Source organism: Camelina sativa, chromosome 9 (assembly GCF_030686135.1).
Source record: "Camelina sativa cultivar CO46 ecotype springtype chromosome 9, ASM3068613v1".
NCBI lineage: Eukaryota > Viridiplantae > Streptophyta > Magnoliopsida > Brassicales > Brassicaceae > Camelina > Camelina sativa.
In genome coordinates, this window is record NC_141888.1 from 4,714,053 (window position 1) to 4,735,243 (window position 21,191).

Sequence of the window (21,191 nt, forward strand, 5' to 3'; positions counted from 1 at the left end):
GCAGTCTGTTTCCGTTTAATATTTTTTATTTTTTGAAATTCTTTTATTTAAGGTTATATTATTAAGTATCTGTTGAACTAACAATATTCATTATCACTTTTTTGTCGTTTGCAGATAAATTAGCTGAATCCTTATCAAATTGAGCAAGGCGTGATCGACTTCTCTTGATTATGGTACTCGGTTCAGTTTTTCACATTAGACTATGATGTGTGTATGTTTTTTACTGATTAATTTTGATGGGTTTTTTTTCTTTTTGGTAGGGGAAATTCGAAATGGGGATAAGCTTGGAGAAATTGTGCGAAAAAGACAAAGAAAATTAAAATTTTAAGAATTAATGTTGGGAATAAAAGAAGAAGAGATGATAGTGATGATGATAAGATTCGATTTAATATCATAATGGGGTCCGAAAATACAGCTGGTGTTGGAGAAGTACATATTTAATAAACACTTTCAAGTCATAAAATTGAGTTTGGGTGGGGGAGGAGAAGACACACCAGGTTACGATTTATATCCATAAAAATCAAATATTTGAGGTCTTTGGACTGTGGAAAACGAAAACTCTAGTTGTGTAAAAGGGACGTGAGTTTTGAATTTTTCAGATATTTGAAGCTCACATAATTAGGTGGTGGACGTATTATAGGGGACTATGATGATTCACTAGAGGAATTAGGCGGTGTAACACGAAATTAGGCATTTTTAGGCCATCAATCATTTCTCTAAGAATTTGGTTGCTTATGTTAATTGATCTAACGATGACGTGAAAGCCATCTCATAACTTTTATTTTTCTCTTAGTAGTTAGGAAAGTCATTGGGGTTATGATTCTATAGCTTTTTTGGGTCCAAGTTCATTTGACTTACGTTTGCATTATAAACTAGATTTGCTCATTCACAACCAAATTGAAAAAGAAAACTGTTGGTGAAAGCAAGAGGATCATAGAAGTTGAGTTGAATCTTCTTTCTTTGTAGTTCCGGAAGTTGTGGGTCGGATTAACCGGATATTTGACTTTGGAAACTAGCATTAATAAGCTTTGTTCCTTTCTGACTATTAAGGTGAGTTAAAAAAAAACCATACATACTTGCTTATTGAATTTTAGTAAAGAACAATGTGAAGTGGTTTCATGGACCAAGTCGGTCCCAACATTTTGAATCAAGCCCAAAAGCCACAGTGGTTTCATGGACCAAGTATGTAGATTAAAATTCAAACGAGAGAGTAACGGTTGTTTTTTCATATGCGGAATTATGCAATCGAAAATGCTATATACCATATGGTCCATATCCGAGTGCATAACTGGACCGGATTGGTCTTGAACTTGATACGATTATTCTAAAAAGATGGCTGATTGACTTGTTCATCATGGAATCTTATGATTAACTTCTTTGGTCAACTTGGGCAGTTTTCAACCCACTAGACTTGTTGTGATCACAAACATGGCAACATCAACTTCAATATTTCTGACTTGTTCAACCATGATGAATTATATCTTTACTAAAACCCTCTCGTAATCTTCAATTAGCTTTGACTAATAATAATCACACAAAACAATGGATCACGATCTCGACAAATTCCCTTTACTCTCCTACGTCCTTCACCAACTCGACTCCAATCTCCACGCGCCGCCGTCTATGGCCGCGCAACAAACCCTCCTTCCTTCTTTTCCTCTTCTCTCCGACCCTCAAGTCATGTCCTCGTTGACTCAGTTCATCCCTACAACCATCACTCAGACGCTTTCCGTTTACAACTCTCTCGGATCTCGTCCCGATCCCTTAGCCGTTTCCTCTGCTCGCTCCAAGATCGCTCAGATTATGGATTCGCTCTCACCCGAAGCAGCGGCTAAGGAGACGGAGTTATATACCGGGGTTGTGCGGTTGGACGAAGTGCACGATAGCTACGAGAAGAAGTTGAAGGATTTGGAGGAGGAGCTTTCTAGGGTTTATGCTACTAAGGTGGAATCGATGTTGAGAAGTGGCCAAGAAGTGAACGAGGAGGTTCTTGCGGTTCTCAAGGCGGCGGAATCCGGCGGAATCGTTGAGAGGATAGATTTATCCGGCCAAGAACTTAAGCTTCTCCCTGAAGCTTTTGGAAAAATCGTTGGCTTAGTTTACTTGAATCTCTCTCGCAATGACTTGACGGTAAATACGAAACTCCCCAAAACTTGAATTATCTCATAGGGTTGCTCAATTATAGCTTCGATAGTCTCAAGGATTACCAAAAAAGACACACTGATAGGTTTGGTCAATGCTTCCTGCAATGTCTGAAACTGTTAACGTAGAGTCTTGGACTGCAAGAAACTACATATGTTTTACGCAGAGTCTTGGACTGCAAGTAACTGTCACTGTTTTTTTTTATAGCTTCTACAATTTCTGAAACTGTTTCTGAAAACTTTTTACAGTTTATACCTGATGCGATCTCGAAACTCAAGAATCTAGAGGAGCTCGATGTATCTTCGAATTCTCTTGAATCTCTTCCTGACTCTATAGGAATGTTGCTTAACCTTAGGATCCTTAATGTGAATGGGAACAGTCTAACTACACTCCCTGAAAGTATCGCACACTGCAGGTTTGTTTCTTTGTCTTTTTTGTTTGTAAATGTTCTGTATACTGTTTCTACTTTTGTCCTGAAGTTTCAAAAAATTTCATCAAATTAGGTCACTGGTTGAGTTAGATGCCAGCTACAACAACTTGACCTCATTACCTACAAACATTGGATACGGATTACAAAACCTTGAGAAACTATCGATCCAGCTGAACAAACTCAGATACTTTCCAGGTTCGATAAGCGAAATGTATAATCTTAAGTATCTTGACGCACACATGAACGAGATCCACGGGATTCCAAATTCTGTAGGGAGGTTAACGAAACTCGAGGTTCTAAACCTAAGCAGCAATTTCAACAACTTGATGGGTGTCCCTGACACAATCACTGATCTAACTAACCTGAGGGATCTTGATCTAAGCAACAACCAAATCCAAACGATACCGGACTCGTTTTACAGGCTGAGGAAGCTGGAGAAACTGAACTTGGAGCAGAACCCGCTTGAGATCCCATCTCAAGAAGTGGCTAAACAAGGAGCTGAAGCGGTTAGAAAGTTTATGAGGAAGAGATGGGATGAGATTATGGCAGAGCAGCAACAGAGGATTGGCGTTGAGGCTGAGAGACATGGAGATGAAACCGGGTGGGTCTATTGGGGAACCTCCATGGTTACTAATCTTGTTTCTGGAATGACTCAGACCATTGGCCTTGGAGGAGGATCTAGTGATGGTAAAGATAAGAAACCTGGAGACTCTTATTATTATCACCAACTCTAACTTCTGCTCAGTTTTTAAAACAATTTTGGTTTACTTTCTTGTGAACTTATCATTCCTCATTCTACCCTTGTGTGTAAGTTGTAACATAAGAATATGTATTTTATTTCTATACTTTTTTTTATATACGTTTCCTCACGAAATGAGTGTGGATATAATGTGCTTAAAGACTAAAAAGTTGCTACTAGCAAACTTCCCCTCTTTGATGATTATTTGGTAAGAAACAGAGGATGTTCTGTTTTGTCCTAGTGTCATTATTATCTGTATCATTCCTTTTACATATAACGAGAAACATAATATAATTGATTTAAGATCCTAATAGCTTGAATCAAATAGCCTATCTGAAAATTTTGTATACTCACAAGAGATTGAAACACACGTTGCAGAGGACGATCAAGACTTTGCACACATCAAAGCTAATTCAGTACATTTGGACAAAAGTACAAACAAGATTTTTATTCTTCCAACAACTTAATAAGGGATGATTTATCGCGCCACTAAACAAGATTTAACCGGTCAAAATATATTACCAAGTATGTTCAAGCAGACCAGAGCCCTTAAATTTTTCTTGCAACAATCCATCGATCCGAGCAGCCATCTCTGGAGTCAGGTAATTTTGCCAATCTCCAACCTTTCCTTTCCTGAAATATGCGCTATTCGGATAATAAACGGAAGGAATGACCTCTCTGTTTCTCTCCCTTTGGTTGACATCAAGACTCTTCAGCGTCTCGAAACTGCAACGGTTCACAACTTTCTCAACGACACCTTTTTCCTCTTCCTCTGTGAATCCATAACTCATAAACTCAGCCAATCTTTTCACATGAGGCAAAGGATCAGCTCTCAACGTCTCGTACTTGAGAAACAAAACCTTATCTGGATGCTCTTGGTAAGCTTTCCAATACCCCAAGACATGATCTAGATAAGGACCGCAGACCGAAATACCTCGACAGAACATATCAAAAGACTCCTCAAGACTGTTGAGAGAGCCAACATCTGATTTTTCTTTTTCAAAGAAAGCCCACTTGGAGATGAACGTGTCCTTTGGGTCTCTCCAGATGTAAACCATTTTACAACCCGATTTTGCAACCGACTCGGGTAACAAATCGTGCGGCATATGAGTCGCAAACAAAGTGCTTTCTTTGAGGGCATCACCGTTAGGGAACAGAGGAAGATCTATCTCAATGAAAGGAACAAGGTCGTGAGGGTTGCGTTTTAGAAGAGGGTTGGAGGAATCGTCGTCCAAGCGAGATCGATTGGCGATGGCCGATGGTGAAAGTTAGAGCTTTGAGCCAAGTGGTACCTGACTTTGGGTGGGTACAAACGAGGATGTCAGTGGGCCGTGCTTGGAAGAAATCTTGCGCGTGAAGGCACCCTTCTAGGCCAGCCTGTATGTAAGAGCCGGTCCCAAGCAAGCTGATGAAGCATGTGCTTGGGGCCATGAAATAATATCTAGTTTTTCGGCCCTACATTGCGTAAAAGTTTCATTAGTGTAGTGGTAAAAGTCAACTAAAAACTAAACAAGGTCTTGTGTCCGAGACTCAACAACACCCTTTATAACAATTTTTTTTTCTTTCCTTTGGTTCACTAAAAAATCAGCCTTAACATGATGTGGGGCTTGTGTACCAGTGACCACAATACTCGATCAGGGGAGCTTTGGAATACCAGCCTTTCACGTGAGGAAATGTCACTACAAGAAAACATGCAATTTACGACTACATTTATAGTCGTTTAGTAGTCGCTATTTCAGAAATTACGACTACGTTACGACTAATCACTGTTGTTGTAAAACGTTAGTCGGTAAGAAATTCAGTCGTAATTTAGTCAGTAAATAGCGACTACTTTACGACTAATCCACGTAGTCGTAAAAGTAGTCATAATGTAGTCGTAAAATTTTACGACTGTTTTGTGACTAAGTTACGATTAATAAAACTGTGAACAGTCGTTGTGTACAGATAGTCGTAAAGTAGTCAGTAAACATTTACGACTATTTGCTGACAGTTTAACAATTAATGCGATGTGAAGGAGATTAATTTGAGAATAGTTGTGATATAGTCGTTAAATGTAGCAACTACGTGGCTACTACGAGACGACTATTTGACGACTGTGTTACGACTATGTAAAGATAGATTTAATGACTATTTGAAGACTATAGGGATTAAAAACTAGAATCTTTTCTTTTTGTTTTGTTTATAACTCGAATTTATAATCAAAGAAAGCCTTAAAATTTGCATTTTTAATTACCAAAAGTTAACCATAATTGTAATTAGTACACCACATAAGCAATAACAAAAAGAGAGAACCATATTTTTCACAACCAAAAGAGAGAACCAGAATGATAAATCCTAAAACTATGATTCTCTTAAGTGACAAGGAACAACACATCATCCCAAATTGTCAAGTTCATTAGAGTAAGAAATAGAGAGAGATAAGTAGCCTAAGAATTAACCTAAGGAGGAGATGCTCTTTATGTAGGAGGGTCGATGGATGCATCACTTGATTCAGACTCATGGAACTCGAGAAAGGCCGGATCAAGTTTCTACATGAACTTTTCCAAGCGATCTATCTTCTTCTGTTGCTCAGCCACAACTTTGGAATGTTCTGCTTCACGAGCAGCAAACTCAGCATCACGTTTTGTTGCATAAGCAACTTGTTCTTCAATGATCCTTTGAGCTTCATTCATTTGCTCTTGCAATGCTACAAACGATGATGATTGTCCTTGTTGATGATAGCTTTTGCCATTGAGAAGACCATGAAGATGATCCTTGAGGCTACCGAGCCCAAAAATATTACCTCGTGAATCCTTCTCAGTGGACTGAGAAAAGAAAAGGTGAAACTGTAAATAAAGAATATGAAAGTTAAAGACTCTTTAAATATAGATTGTGAGAAATGTAACTTTACTTGAAGAAAGATGGCAGTATAATCTTCTGATGTGAGCTCCTGAACTCGTGAAGGATCTGACTCAATCTCAGATAGCTTAGCTTGTAAGTTTTTCTCATAAGTTGTAAAGATCTTCTCGGCCTTGCGATCCACATACGTACCATCTAGCTTTGTATGAGTCTCTTTGAAAACCTCACCGAGAGTCACTGGTCTCCCAAGTTTTTCTTCCTGGAATATTACAGAAACAAAGAAAAGGGTTAAGACATAAGTTTAAGTTGCAAAGGTGTAAGAAAAAAACATAAGTTACTCACCAAGCCTTGTTTGACTTGTTGATAAGATGTTGGCCCAGATAAGTGCATGTGAGGACCGAGACCATTACGGTCTGACATGCGAGCTTTGGAATAGATTCGACTCCTTTCCTGTGCTTCTTCAGTCTCCCACTGAGCAACCATTATTTTCCACAGGTCACCCTCGATCCATTTAGGTCGCACTCGACTAGTCCTAACGTCGCTAACCATGTTTTTCATCCGTCGTTGGCATATGTCATAGAAATACTCTTGCACTGTTCCTGTTATTAAAGGATCCCAAGTGTGTGTTTTCTATGAAAAAAGGAAAATAGAATTAAGTTAGTGAACAACAACTTAATCAAAACCTATCTAAGAAGGAAACCTCAGAACATAAAACTATACCGCAAACTCAATGAAGTATCTTTTTCGTCTCTCCGGAGGCACACATGACCAATTGTAGTATGGACCATCAAATTTGTTTGTAAAAACTCTAGTAATCTTCCGAACCAGTGCTGATCTAGCATCACGAGTAAACCTCATATAACAAAAGAATCAAGTCAGTTCTTTGACAGACATGAAACACTGAAACACGGTTGACAGAAACTAGAACACGGTTGTAAGTCTAAATAATTTACAAACTAGAACACGGTTGTTTTAGAATTTGTTTCACAACTAACTAGAACACGGTTAGTTAAAATCGTTTACTACACACTGAAACAGACATTAAACACTAAGTCGTTTACTACAATCTGAAGCCAACCAATAACAGACATGAATCCCTAAGAGTATTTACTACAATCAGACAACAAAAATCCACCGACTAACTAGAACACGGTTGTAAAATTATGAAAAAGTAGACATACCAAGTCGTGTCAGGCTTCGGTTCCGGAGAGAGGACGGTGGTGAACTTATGACGGTCCGGCACCATAAGTATCGCGTTTAGAGCCCTCAACGTGTCCTCCTGGAGTTTCGGCAAGACTGGATCTGACTCTGTGAAGTTGTGACCTTGAGAAGAAGGATGACTTTGAGCGTGGGAGGCTGCATTTAGAGATCTCGCAGAATCTTCCAATGGATTCGATTGAACCAGTGGATTGTTCATCACTTCGGTTGATGACCGAGATGGATGCTCTACACCAACTCGATTCACGGAGTTCTGAAAAAGGACCTGCGGTGGTGGATAGTTTCTGACCTGCAGTGCCGTAGATGTCGATAGCTGGGGAGAAACGCGGACTTCTTCTTGAGGCGTTGGAGGCGTAGGATTTCAGCCGCCGGAGTGAAGTTGTATTGAGGCGGTAGAGGGTTGAGTCTTCTCACCTTAGACGATGGATTAGAGCCACCGGGTCTGAGAGAAGCGTTGGGGGCAACATTTCTCTTGCGTCCACGCTTCTTGACAAAAGGCATCTTTGTTGTTAGAGAGAAAACGGCGAAGATTAGGGTTTCATTGTTAGAGAGAAAACGGCGAAGAACACAAAGAAGTAGAAAGGTGAGAATGATTAGAGATTAGGTTAACGATTGGGGTTATGTCGTGTGTGATGGGCCGTTAATGGACCAAGTAAATGGATTTCGTGTTTAATTAACCCAAACAGTTTCAATATAGTCGCTTATCAGTCCCTAAGTAGTTGGTATATACGCAGACAAATTTTTTTAAAAAGGCTGGGCTTGCTTAAGGAGTCTATAATCTGGTCCATTAACGGATTGGGGTAATTAAACCCAAGTAATTGTCGCTAATCAGTGGCTTAATTTAATCCTTTTAAATCCATATAATTTAATTTATATATTTTTAAACATAACATTTAATATATATTACATATTATTTAGAACACAATTCAGGATATATTACATATTATTTATTGCACAAATTTGACATAAACATAATTAGGAGGATTCTTCATCATCTGGTTCTTCATCATCCGAAGATGATAAATTACACAAGAATTCATCTTCAGGTTCCACATCGTCAACGCCATAATCTAGATTTATTGGGTGTACTTCCTCTTCCAAATTGTCAAGTACAATATCTTCAATTGTAGTCATCAATACAGCATCATCATTTTCGGTTTGCAAAAGAGTCGTCTTTGAACTGTTGACATATTCTCCAGAAATGTTTCCCCTCGGATTCACCTTTAGAACATTGAACCATATTTGCTTCGGTTTTTTTATGTATGGATACAGAATATAACACACTTGTTCTGCTTGAGAGGCTGCATTTGCAAATTATGAAAGTTACATTTGCATATCAACAATAATGTTTTATTTATAGATAACTAAATACACACATATATATATATATATATACTTACCTAGAATAAATGGTTCGTATTTATTGTACTTTCTTGTTGAAAGTACGTCTAGACACCACCATTGCTGATCCGAGTGCCTCTACCGATAACAGGGTCATACCACTTGCACTTAAAAAGTGTGATTCTCAAATTAACCATCCCTCATATTGAAGCTCTATGATATAAGTTATGGTTCCGTAGAAATCCGCTGCATCAGATTCATCCGTGTAATTTTCACCCTTAGCACATACCCCATAGTTACATGTGTTTCGTCCAGTGCCGTGATTCTCTGTATGAAACAAATAGCCTCTTGTAAAATACATTGGCCATGTTTTGACCTTGTTCAAAGGTCCATGCACTATCTCTTGAACCCAAGTAGGAAATGGATTTGTGGCGTTCCAGTAAGTAACCTGCATATATATATATATATGTATAAGTTATTTTCAATAATTTTAATAAGTATTTATATATAGAGTATTGTTGTCACACACATATTCTTTAACCTATAAATGATATTCGTCTGCTCTTTTGGCGGAGAGTTCCTTCTCGGGAAGTCCTGGATATTTTGCTGAAAGAAAATCCTCGAACATATTATATATACAAGACAAACACAAATATATGAGAAATCATAGCAGATTATATATAATTTGAGCGATCCCTACTTAACTATATACCTCTCAATTGGCTTGAAATAGTCACAATTTCTTAAAACATATGCGTGTGCGCATTGATAGTCTTGGCTTGAGAGCCATGTTTCATGCATTTCCCCACTTGGACGGCCAACGTGAGTAAATATAGAAGGCACTTTAGGCACATGATATACAGGGTTTTCACCTTCATCAAATCTTATCTTGATAGCATTTACCTTGATTTTGTTTGTATGTTCTCGGCAAAGTAGTGCTCTGAGAAGTATGCAATCTCGTCATTGATATATGATTCAACAATTGATCCTGCTGCATACCTTTTGTTCTTTGCTTTTCCTTTCAATTTTTTTAAAAAATCTTCAAAAGGATACATCCACCTATATTGGATAGGACCTCCTAATTCAGCTTCGTAAGGGAGATGTATAGGCAGGTGCTCCATCACATCAAAAAAGGATGGTGGAAAGATCTTTTCCAAGTTGCATAGGATGAGAACTATATTCTGTTTTAGAATTTGAAGGCGACTTGTATGCAAAGTCCTAGAACATAAGTCTCGGTAAAATGCTCCAACCCCTATAAGATATATTCAAACTTCAATATCACATTAAGAATTATATAAGTACTTCATAAATAAATAGAATTTTGATTTATTAATTAACGAGTACCTGATAACGCAAGGTGGACATTCCTGTGTAGCAGTTCTGCAAAGATAAATGGAAGTAACCGTTCCATAAAAACATGGCAATTATGGCTCTTCATACCTGAAAATTTTTCATTTTCCATATCAACACAACTAGCTAAGTCTGACGAATAACCATCGTTTTTGGTGGATTCACACCACTCAATCGCTCAGAGTAAATTTGCTCACCGGTCAAAGACTCAGGTGGATACTCTCTCATAGCGTCTTTACCTTTTAAGAAGTCTTTTTTATTCCGCCTAAGAGGATGACCATGAGGAAGAAATCTCCGGTGACAATCAACCAACATGTCTTCCTTCCATTAGGTAGATAAAAAGACTTTGTATCGTCCATGCAAAATGGACAAGACAATTTACCATGTGTTGTCCATCCAGATAACATGCCATATGCTGGGAAATCGCTGATCGTCCACATCAGCGCTGCTTTTAGATTAAAATTTTGACTCAAGGACACATCGTACGCATCAACTCCAGTAGACCACAACTCTTTTAACTCCTCAATAAGAGGTTGGAGAAATATATCAAGACTAGCTCGCGGATGATTTGGCCCAGAATTCAAAATTGTAAGAAACAAATACTCGGTATTCATACACATACCAGGGGGTAGATTATATGGCGTCAAGATCACAGGCCATAAAGAATGATTTCGAGACATCCCAAATGGATTGAACCCATCGGTACATAATCCAAGATACACGTTACGGGGTTCTTCGGCAAAACGAGGTTTTTGTTCTTGAAAATACCTCCACTCCGCTGCATCAGAAGGATGATTCATTTCTCCCTCCTTTGTTTGGTGCTCGGCATGCCATCTCATTGCTGCTGCAGTCTTGTGGCTTTGATACATTCTCTTCAATCTATCAGCAATAGGCAGATACCACATACGACTATATGGTACTTTGGTTCTACGTCGGCTCTCCCGAGGCTTCCATCTTTGTGCACCACAAAACAGACATTTATCTTCCTTTTCGTCATCTTTCCAATATATCATACAATTGTTAATACAAACATCAATTGTATGATATGGGAGGCCTAAATTGCGCATCAATTTTTCTGTCTTATAATGTGAACCAGTAGCTTGGTTTCCTTCTGGTAAATAATCAGTCAATATTTCACAAAACGAATCCACTAACTTTTCACTCATATTATAATCTGCCTTATTTTGCATGACTCTAGCAGCTAGGGATAATTGTGAGTGACCTTCATGACAACCATCATATAATGGATTTTTTGCACCTTCTAACAAGTCGTAGAATTTCTTGGAATGGTTAAGTACCGGTTCCTCGACATTCTGATAACTACCATCTTGATGATAATTATCATCTAAACTTATGCTATAACGAAATGCATCATTCACCATATCCACATATCTATCTCCTACCACATTACCCACTTCTTCATTCCCACTTACAAACGTCGGATCTACATAACTCGTTACTATGCCCATATTAATTTCTTCCCCATGTTTATACTAAACATAATAATCTGGCATAAACCCACAGCAAAAAAGATGATTCCAAATTGTACCCCCCGGAAGACGCCTACCGATTTTGCACTTATCACAAGGGCAGTGAAACTTACCACCATTATTTTGTGCTAAACGCTGACTATTTGCAAAAGCCATGAACTCCTCTACCCCGGTGCTGAACTCTTCCGTGAAATTTCCCGTCATTTCATCAAGCCTCTTATACATCCACTCCCGAAAATGACTATAATTAGAACTTCCCGCCATTATTAAAGATCTCTCACTCTCGTTTTTTTTTCTCTTTTGATTTTTTTTCTCACTCTCGTTTTTTTTTTCTCTTTTGATTTTTTTTCTCACTCTCGAATTTTTTTTTCTCACTCTCGATTTGTTTCTTATTAATGCTCTTGCTTGTGGTGTGAATGAAATAAGAAACGAATGTGTGGTATATATAGAGTATTTTGGCGACTGATTACCGACTGTAAAACGACTGTGATGTGACTCAAACTAACTGTCGCAACAAAACAAAGCTTACCAACCCCACAAACGAATAAAACGTGTTTCTTTTTGGCCGATATGTTTGCGACTCACCTCAATAGTCGCTTAGTAGTCGCCAAATGGCCGACTAACAAATGTAGTCGTATGTTAGTAGCCAAATTAACGACTCACCGCAGTAGTCACCATGTAGTCGTCAAATTAGCTACTGTTTGCTGACAAAATTACTTTCTTGTCTTTCAGTCGTAAAGTTGTCGCTAATTAACGACTACTTAACCAACTACTCATTTCAGTCGGTAAAAAACGACTAACTTACGACTAAATTTTAGCAGTTGTAAAGTAGTAGTTGAACAGTCGTTATATAGTCACTAAATTTGGCGACTACGAGTTTAGTCGCCAATCGTAGTCGTAAATTGCCTGTTTTCTTGTAGTGTGTGGCGATCAAGTCTTGGTACCGTTTCTGATTCCTCTCGAATTCTGTGGACTCCGTCTTGGTCTCGTCTTTGTTGCTCGGTATGGTCGTCTCTGATTCCATTAATGGAAATAGAGAAAAGAGGATATGAGGAACTCCTGTTGTGTTCTGTGTCTGGACAAAGTTTGGTTTGGGTAAAGTAATGAAGTTAGTTTCACACATGTTATAAAAAGTTTCATAACTAAACCATCCCCACAACCCTCATATCTTTCTTACCGTCGCGATCCTCAGCAATTCGATTCCGATATTAGAAATCTAAAATTTAGACAAGATAACTTAGATAGACAGCTCCAATAATGTAGATAAGTTACATGCGGGTGCATGCCTTCGATTATTTAGACAATAGTGACATGTAATGTACAAAACTGAAAAATATTTTGTCGACTTGTTTAGTTACCATCGGTAATAGGTTGTCTTAAAATTATGTTTGGTAATCAATATAATGATAACAATCTCAATAAATGCCAATCGCAAAATAATATTTTTTAATTATAAACTTTTTTTAATTGTTATGTCTTTTTTTTTGTGACAACAATAGAATCAGCTCAAACGAGCCAATTTGGAGGAAAATTGTTCACAAACAAAACATGCTGCGGAGACAGTCGCGCTCGGCGTGCCAGGGAGTCCGCAACTACATTCGCAGTGCGGGGAACTAGAGATAGAGAGAAAGTAGTAAACTCCGCTTGATCAGTCTTGATATCGTCCAGGTAGGGTGTGAAAGCCGGCCAATCGTGAGGAGAAGACACCATCTTCACCAAGTCAGAACAGTCCGTATAAAAAGCCACGTCCCGGTAGTCATGTCCAATCATGCATCGCATAGCCCAAATGAAAGCTTCTACTTCAGCATGAAGAGGAGACAAACTTCGTCGGAAATTAGTTGCTCCCATATTTGACCCCAAATCGGTAGGGGAAGAACAAACCCAACCTGCTCCTGCAAAAACGTCAGTCGCTTTCCAAGAGCCATCAACAAAACACCGATTACCTGTTAAAAAATTTGGTAGAGAGCATAAAGAAGCCCTTAGCCTAGAATGAGGGACAAGGGGAGGATTGGGAAGACCCTCATCCTCAGCCTCCTCCTGGGCCTGTAGCCAGGCTTTTGCCTCTCCCTCTGCCAACCGAACAACATCCTGTGGATTCTCCATAACATTCTCAAAAAATCGTGCATTACGCGCTTTCCAAATATACCACATAAGCCACGGAAAAGTGGTTATCTGAGACCCCGGATTAGAAGAACCTAATAAATGATCCACATTAGCGTACACTGACTCCGTCGGAAAGGAATCCGGTCCTACGGGAACCTGAGCTAAAGCCCACGCCTGACGAGCCGGAGGGCACCAAAAAATAGCATGATTTCTTGTTTCTTCCTCAGCCCCACACCGTACACACACTAAATCACATGCAATGCCGCAACATCGCAGATTTTTCGAAACCGAAATACACCCTGTCAGGACCTGCCATATAAAATGTTTAATTTTCGGAGGATAGGCAACCCCCCAAACCCCAGCCAAGAGAGGAGTTATCTCTGGACCTGCTCGAGAGACCGCCTTAAACCGTGTTGAAGCAAAACGTTCCGTATCATACCCAGACTTAACTGTATACTTTCCAGATTTTGTAAAATGCCAACCGAAGGAATCGTTTAGCCGTCGACTTCCTAATGGTATAGCCCCTATTAGATCAACATCTTCCAGGGCAAAATGCTCCTTAAGCATATCCGTACGCCAAGTGTTAGTGTGACAATCAATTAAATGAGAAATTTTAAGAGAAGGATCCTTGAGAGGACCCTTACTGAGTGCTGGTCTTGGGGATTGAGCCGGTACCCAGGGGTCCGTCCATATCAAAATGGACTCCCCCAAACCAACCCGTATAATAAGCCCTTTATGAACCAAAGATCTAGTAGAAATTATACTTCTCCACCCATAAGATGGAGAGTAAGAGCGTATCGGTTCCATAGGATTGGAGTTCCGATAGTACCTACCTTTGAAAACTCTAGCAAACAAAGAGTCTGGAGCGTCAATCAGTCGCCACAGTTGCTTTGCTAATAATGCCAAATTAAAGTCATCAATCTGCCTAAAACCCAAACCTCCCCTCTGTTTACTACAATAGAGCTTATCCCAAGCTAACCAGTGCATTCCCCCAGACTGTCCTGAAGTTCTCCACCAAAAATTTGCCACTGCACTCGTAAATTTTGATGTTATTGTTTTTGGTAATCGGAAGCACGACATTACAAAAGTCGGTACTGCCGTGGCCACAGACTTGATCATCACCTCCTTTCCCACTTTGGAGAGAAGTTTTGCCGACCAGCCTGTCGTTCGACCCTGTAGTCGGTCCCGAACAAAAGAGAAAACCTTTGTCTTAGACCCCAGGTTCTCCGGTAATCCTAAATATGAACCCATACCGCCCAAATTTGATATCCCCAACACCCCCTGCATCTCCGTCCTCACAGCTTCATCCACTTTATGACCAAATTGGATTGAAGATTTGTCAAAATTTATTTGTTGACCCGAGACGGCCTCATACTGTTTTAAGATATCCGAAATAACTTCACATTGAGCCTTATCTACTTTGCAGAAAAATAGGCTATCATCTGCAAATAATAGATGCGTAATTGGCGGACATTTGTTCGCTACTTTAATCCCTGTAATTTGTTTATCCCGTTCTGCCCTCCGAATATTTGCAACTAAAACCTCCGTGCACGAAATAAATAAATAGGGTGACAGCGGATCTCCCTGCCGTAGGCCTCTTTCCGGGACAATCCTACCATTGGGTTGGCCATTTAAAAGGACTTTATATTCAACAGAAGTAACACAAAACATAATTCTGGAGATCCATGTCTCCCCAAAGCCCATTTTCTGTAACAGAGCCTCAATAAAACCCTATTCCACCCTATCATACGCCTTGCTCATATCTGTTTTGATCGCCATAAATTTCCCTTTACACGAGGGATTTGTTCGTAACCCATGAAACATCTCCTGAGCAATGAGAATATTATCCGAGATCAAGCGGCCTGGAACAAAAGCAGATTGCGTTTCCGAGATAAGCTCTCGCAGCACTACTTTTAACCGTTGACACAAGATTTTGGAAATAATATTGTAGCCCACATTACACAAACTAATAGGACGCATCTCCACCATCCGGGTTGGCTTGGCCACCTTTGGGATCAAACAAATATGCGTCCGATTTAAACTTTTATCAAAAACACCCTCTACAAAAGAACCGGTTAACCATAGCGACGAGATCCTCCTTGACAACGCTCCAAGCCTTCTGGAAAGACAAAGCTGTCATTCCATCCGGACCGGATGCCTTATCTGGGGACATCATAAATAAAGCCTTATGGATTTCCATCTCCGTTTCCGGAGCCATTAAACTCACATTTACCTCATCCATTATTACCGTCGGCACCTCCCGCAACGCCTCCTCAAAATTAGCCGGGTGAATAGAAGTAAACAATTCCTCAAAATACGAAACTCCCACATTGCAGATATCGTCATCCTTCGTTGACCAAACATTGTCCCTGTCATAAAGACCAGTGATCCGATTGCGAGCCCGTCGCTGCTTTGTTTGAGCTTGAAAGTACTTTGTGTTTTTATCTCCCACCTGCATCGATTACGACTTTTCTGATACCAATAAATTTTCTCATCATTATACGCATCACGCAGACGAGTAGTTAAATCAGTAATAACCCCTGAAGTAACTGCATCATCCGCTTGGGCCACAGCCAACTGGCGCTTAAGATCCTCAATAGTGTCTCGCCCAAAAGGAACCTGCTCCTTACGCTAATGACAGATAGCTCGCCGGCAATTCACAATTTTATCAACAAAACTTATCGGACCCTCGTGTTGGTCCCCATTCCAACCCTGCGAAATAGTCTCCATCAGACCTGCCTTCCCCACCCAGCGACGGTCAAACATAAAAGACCGTCTTCCTCGCGAACGCTTGGCCCCTATGTTAACAATAAGCGGGGCATGATCGGAGGCTATCCGAGGCAGATATTCTGTAACCGTGTCCGGAAACAAATTGTGCCAGTCCTCATTACCTAAAGCCCTATCCAACCGACAATGGATCGGTTTTTTATCCCGCCAATCCCGCCAAGACAACCAATCACCGGAAATTCCAAAAAACCACAATCCCGAATCATCCTGTTAAAAGAAAGGAAAGAAGAAGCATGACGAAGCTTCCCCCCTCGCTTCTCATGATTTCCTGTTAATTCATTGAAATTTCCAACAATAAACCAAGGGGTCGACCGATTAGAACTTATTCTTAATAATCTTTCCCAAACTAACTCCCAATTTTTTGGAACAGGATCCCCATAAACAAAGGTTAAATGAATGACCCGTCCATTATAGACAGCTTCAACATCAATTAATTGGTTTGACTCAAGTAAAATAGACACATCAAAAACTTCTTTATTATAAAAGAGAGCCAAACCTCCACTACAACCAATAGGTTCCACAGTTTTTAATTTTTTATAGCCAAAATGGCCTACAAATTGTTCCAAAAAAGAAAAAGATTGCTTTGTTTCCATAAGAAATAAAAAATCTGGTCGATGCTTATTCCATAAATCTCGAAGATTCCCGATTGTAGCCTTATTCCCTAAACCTTGACAATTCCAACTCAAAATATTCATTTAAAGATCTTTGGTTTTGGTGGTTTTGTCCCACCATGGGCTCCCTTAGCCCCTTCCTGAGCCTTGAGAGTCTGGTCGTTATCACTAAGGGTCGAACCCTGTGGAGGAAGTCGGCGCCTTGGTGACAAAAGAAGATTAGCAGTCCGCTTCTTTGTGCTGACCCCCCAAAGTATCAACTGCCCTTTCCCTTTTTTCCCCTTCTCACCGTGAACAGCTTGTGTTTCATTACCAGTCGATCCAATCAAAGCATCCTCAACAGCAACCGACTCCTCCCTTTCTTTGTCTTCCCCCTCCTCATCCAACAAATCATCCTCCTCCATATCAAACTGTTTCCCAGCAGTCTCCTCTACCTCCATAGAATCCTTGTCAGCTGCACCAGAAACGCGTAGCCCCAAATCTCCAATAGCAGAACCCTCCACAACCAAGATATCTTCAACCAAACCCTTTTGCACTGGAGCTTTGGAGACAAGAGTATCCTCAACACCATTTGCTACCTTACCAACCGTAGAAACACCAAGTAAAACCCCCTCCTGCCCCTCAACAGCTTGCGCCTGTACAACCGCAACCCCTACCCCAGCCAGAGCAGGTACAACCGACGCTGGACCTAAGCACCCATTCCCAGCAGCCTCTGTTGAAACGTCCATGACCTGACCTTCTTCACAAAAACTCTCTTCCTGACCAGTACTACTTGTTGACCCTTTCTCAACCTGTGAATCCTGAAATAAAGCCTTTTTTGCAGATTTTTGTTTGGATTGCTCAACCTCTGCCTCCACTACCTCTTCCACAACCGGTGGCATGACAGGAACAAACTGTTGACGAGACTGCCCCCTAGAGAGACCTGTCCGCCCCCGATGTTCCGTCTGGTAACCCGAGCCAGATGACCCTTTGGACGACCCCTTCTTGCGAGTTGAAGAACCGGGAAGCGCCTCTGTTCTGGGTCTAGAGCCCCCATTATGCGACCATTGTGATGACTCTTGGAAGAGCCCCCATGAGAATAACCTCTCCTCGCATCTGCCATAACAGCCCCCTTATAGCTCATTAGCTGACCCTTATCCTGCTCCTCCTCAGGTGGAGAGAGGCTACGAACCAAACCCTTACCCTTAACGAGAGGACAAACTGCCTCATCATGACATAGACTACTGCACTTCTTACACCAACCATGCAAACATTCATAAAACAACTTAACCACCGTGACTTGGCCGTCGAAAAACTCAATATCCGTCTCGAAGCATAAAGGCTTGAGACCATCGATTGTCACCTGCACCCTCCCTCTGTCTATATCAACATCCTCTACCACCCCCAAATCAGAACCAATATCACTAAAAGTAGGCTCAGCCCAAAATTGGATTGGCACATCCGTGACCCAGACCCAAAATTTCAGAGATGATGGGTAGTTGGGATCCACCACTGGTGTCCACCTCACCAACGACACCATCGAAGAATCAAAGTGAAAAGGCTCCTTGGATAACACCTCGATAATATCTGCCTCCTCATCAAAATCAAACTGGAACTTGCCGGATCCTAGATCAGCACCCGCCACTCTCCCCTCCACTTGCCAAATACGTGGTAACACGATCAACATAGATTTCGTATCCTGCATTTGTGGGTTAAAGCACCTCCCAACCACCATTTTTGAGTAACCAGCAATAAGCGCAGAATTATCAAAATAAGATATCTTGATTCTGCGCCTTGGTCTCGCCTCTCCCTCTTTCTGTCCAGCCAAACCCTTCCCCATTAACCCAGCTTGCGACATCGCTACCCACCCACACCAACAAATCAAAAACAAAGAAACGAAAACCGGAAGAGAGCTCAAAGAAATAGAGAAGAGTAAATTGTGCCTTAACTCAAAGCTTCCCAACCCCGCTTTATACTGAGGAAACCACCAGCAAACCAAACAAAGAAGATTAGTTATTAAAGAGGAAACCATATGCTCAGTCGCCAAATATTGCGTGGACCTTCTAAGCAAGGAAACTAAATCCATATCAAATAAAGCACAGACGATCCCCGAATCCGTAATCCACTGTAATCGAATCCCCAAAGACCATAAACTCAGATACACCATAAAGTAGCATGAGATTCCTGAAGAAACCGGGCACCAACCATTAAAAGCCCCTCGATACCCAGAATCTGAAAACCGCTCCCACCACATCACCAAAAGACCAGAAGTAGCAAACCCACCCATACCTTTCCAAAACTGCCATAAATCAGAAGAGGAATTGATATCCTGAATCCTGTACAATCCTCGAATTAAAACCAAAACCTCAAGAAAAGAACCCAAAGCAAATCGCATGGAAACCAAAATCAGGATCTTCTTAAACGTAATCACCATGATAACTACAAAGATCCCCCAATCATAGCTCGATAAACCTTGTAAAACCAAATATCCCAAAGCAAGCCAATAAATCCAAAGATCGAGTATCCACCCCAAAGCCAGGATCCAGGTAGATATTGCGAAACCACAAAATCCTTGTGAAGCCCATCTTACGAATCGAATCACAATAAGATCTGAGAGAAATGAAGCCCCCAGCCGAAATCCCCTGAGATACTCTCCCCACCAAATCCACACCAATACCCGAGTGAAACCCTCGTGAACCCAATACTCCGTAGATAGAACCCCATACGCATCACCAAAAGAAACCAAAGACAAAACCTTAATCAATCGAAGAAGAAAACTCATCGCTGGGTCATAAACCTTGTTATGTCTATTAATTGTAGATGATGAGAACATAACCGAAGTAAACCGGTGTCGATTAGGATAAGGTTAGAAACAATGAGAATATCATATGTGATCTTATTGTTGTTAGGTTTTGGGTAGATTATGTTAAATATTTGATTCATGTATATCTCCTAATTTATAGCCACCCTTCACATGTATAAATACTTCTACAATATTATGATAATGGATATGAAGAAAAATAGTTAAAAGTCTTGTGTTCTTATAAACTTTGATTGGGACCTTATCAGTAGAGTTGTGTTTTTATCCCAATAGTTGTGTTTATTTAAATATTCATATTTTTTTTGAATATTTGTCTCTCATTCAACAACTAACAAATCATTTTTTTTTGTTTTAAGGCTTTAAGCTGAATCTAACTAATTTGATTATATCCAAAGTCATTAAATAATCTAACTCAAGATTTTAAAACAATATAATAATAGAAAATTAGCTTTAAATATCGCAATTGCGTCTATTTACATAATTTAATAAAAGAGATAAGCTTGGATAAATTATGGGAAAAAGACAAATATATTGAAAAAAAATATATATATTTAAGAAAGTTGAGATAAAAGAAGAAGAGATGATAGTGATGATGATGATAAGATTCTCGATTTAAAATCAAAATGGGTCCGAATATAAATACAATTTATAAAGACTGAGATTTCATTGTGATTTCTGGGTTCGGGGATCGGGGTTAGGGGTTCGGGGTTCGTGGGTTGGGGATCGGAGTTCGGGGTTCAAGGTTTAGGGTTCAGGGTTTAGGGTTCAGGGTTCAGGGTTCAGGGTTTCTTTGTGATTTGTCCCTAATCTCAGTCACAAAGACTGAGATTTCTTTGTGATTTGTCCCTAATCTCTGTCACAAAGACTGAGATTTCTTTGTGATTTGTCTCTAGTCTCAGTCACAAAGACTGAGATCTCTTTGTGATTTATCCCTAGTCTCAGTCACAAAGACTGAGATTTCTTTGTGATTTGTCCCTATTCTCAGTCACAACGACTGAGACTTCTTTGTGATTTGTCCCTAGTCTCAGTCACAAACACTGAGATTTCTTTGTGATTTGTCCCTAATCTCAGTCACAAAGACTGAGATTTCTTTGTGATTTGTCCCCAATCTCAGTCACAAAGACTGAGATTTCTTTGTGATTTGTCCCTAATCTCAGTCACAAAGACTGAGATTTCTTTGTCATTTGTCCCTAATCTCAGTCACAAAGACTGAGATTTCTTTGTGATTTGTCCCTAGTCTCAGTCACAAAGACTGAGATTTCTTTGTGATTTGTCCCTAGTCTCAGTCATAAAGACTAAGACTTCTTTATGATTTGTCCCTAGTCACAGTCACAAAGACTGA

At 40.1% G+C, this 21,191-nt stretch overlaps 2 protein-coding genes and 1 pseudogene across 2 annotated transcripts; 1 reads left to right on the plus strand and 2 right to left on the minus strand.

The window, feature by feature from the left end:
* Window positions 1-260: 260 nt before the first annotated feature.
* LOC104710454 (plant intracellular Ras-group-related LRR protein 2) lies at window positions 261-3,504 on the plus strand. Its single transcript, XM_087467434.1, has 3 exons — window positions 261-2,130; window positions 2,391-2,557; window positions 2,646-3,504. Exons 1-3 carry the CDS (start codon window positions 1,543-1,545, stop codon window positions 3,304-3,306), a joined length of 1,416 nt encoding a protein of 471 aa, XP_087323560.1. The 5' UTR covers window positions 261-1,542; the 3' UTR covers window positions 3,307-3,504.
* Window positions 3,505-3,636: 132 nt separating this feature from the next.
* Window positions 3,637-4,742, minus strand: LOC104715006 (cytosolic sulfotransferase 18 pseudogene; annotated as a pseudogene).
* A 7,620-nt stretch (window positions 4,743-12,362) lies between these two features.
* On the minus strand, window positions 12,363-19,810 carry LOC147937732 (uncharacterized). The gene is made up of 9 exons (XM_087465237.1): window positions 17,972-19,810; window positions 17,168-17,909; window positions 16,935-16,939; window positions 16,400-16,645; window positions 16,190-16,282; window positions 15,732-16,103; window positions 13,145-15,025; window positions 12,726-12,764; window positions 12,363-12,623 (listed from the first exon to the last, which is right to left on the minus strand). Exons 1-9 carry the CDS (start codon window positions 19,808-19,810, stop codon window positions 12,363-12,365), a joined length of 5,478 nt encoding a protein of 1,825 aa, XP_087321363.1.
* Between the last annotated feature and the right edge of the window lie 1,381 nt (window positions 19,811-21,191).

Coding starts and splice junctions, on each gene's coding strand:
- LOC104710454 (XM_087467434.1), top strand. CDS start 1,543: ATGGATCACGATCTCGACAAATTCCCTTTACTCTCCTACGTCCTTCAC. Junction 2,131..2,390: donor TCTCTCGCAATGACTTGACG/GTAAATACGAAA, acceptor AACTTTTTACAG/TTTATACCTGATGCGATCTC. Junction 2,558..2,645: donor GAAAGTATCGCACACTGCAG/GTTTGTTTCTTT, acceptor TCATCAAATTAG/GTCACTGGTTGAGTTAGATG.
- LOC147937732 (XM_087465237.1), bottom strand. CDS start 19,810: ATGAGTTTTCTTCTTCGATTGATTAAGGTTTTGTCTTTGGTTTCTTTT. Junction 16,104..16,189: donor ATGATGCAGTTACTTCAGGG/GTTATTACTGAT, acceptor TAATCGATGCAG/GTGGGAGATAAAAACACAAA. Junction 15,026..15,731: donor AGGAGGATCTCGTCGCTATG/GTTAACCGGTTC, acceptor ATCTTAAAACAG/TATGAGGCCGTCTCGGGTCA.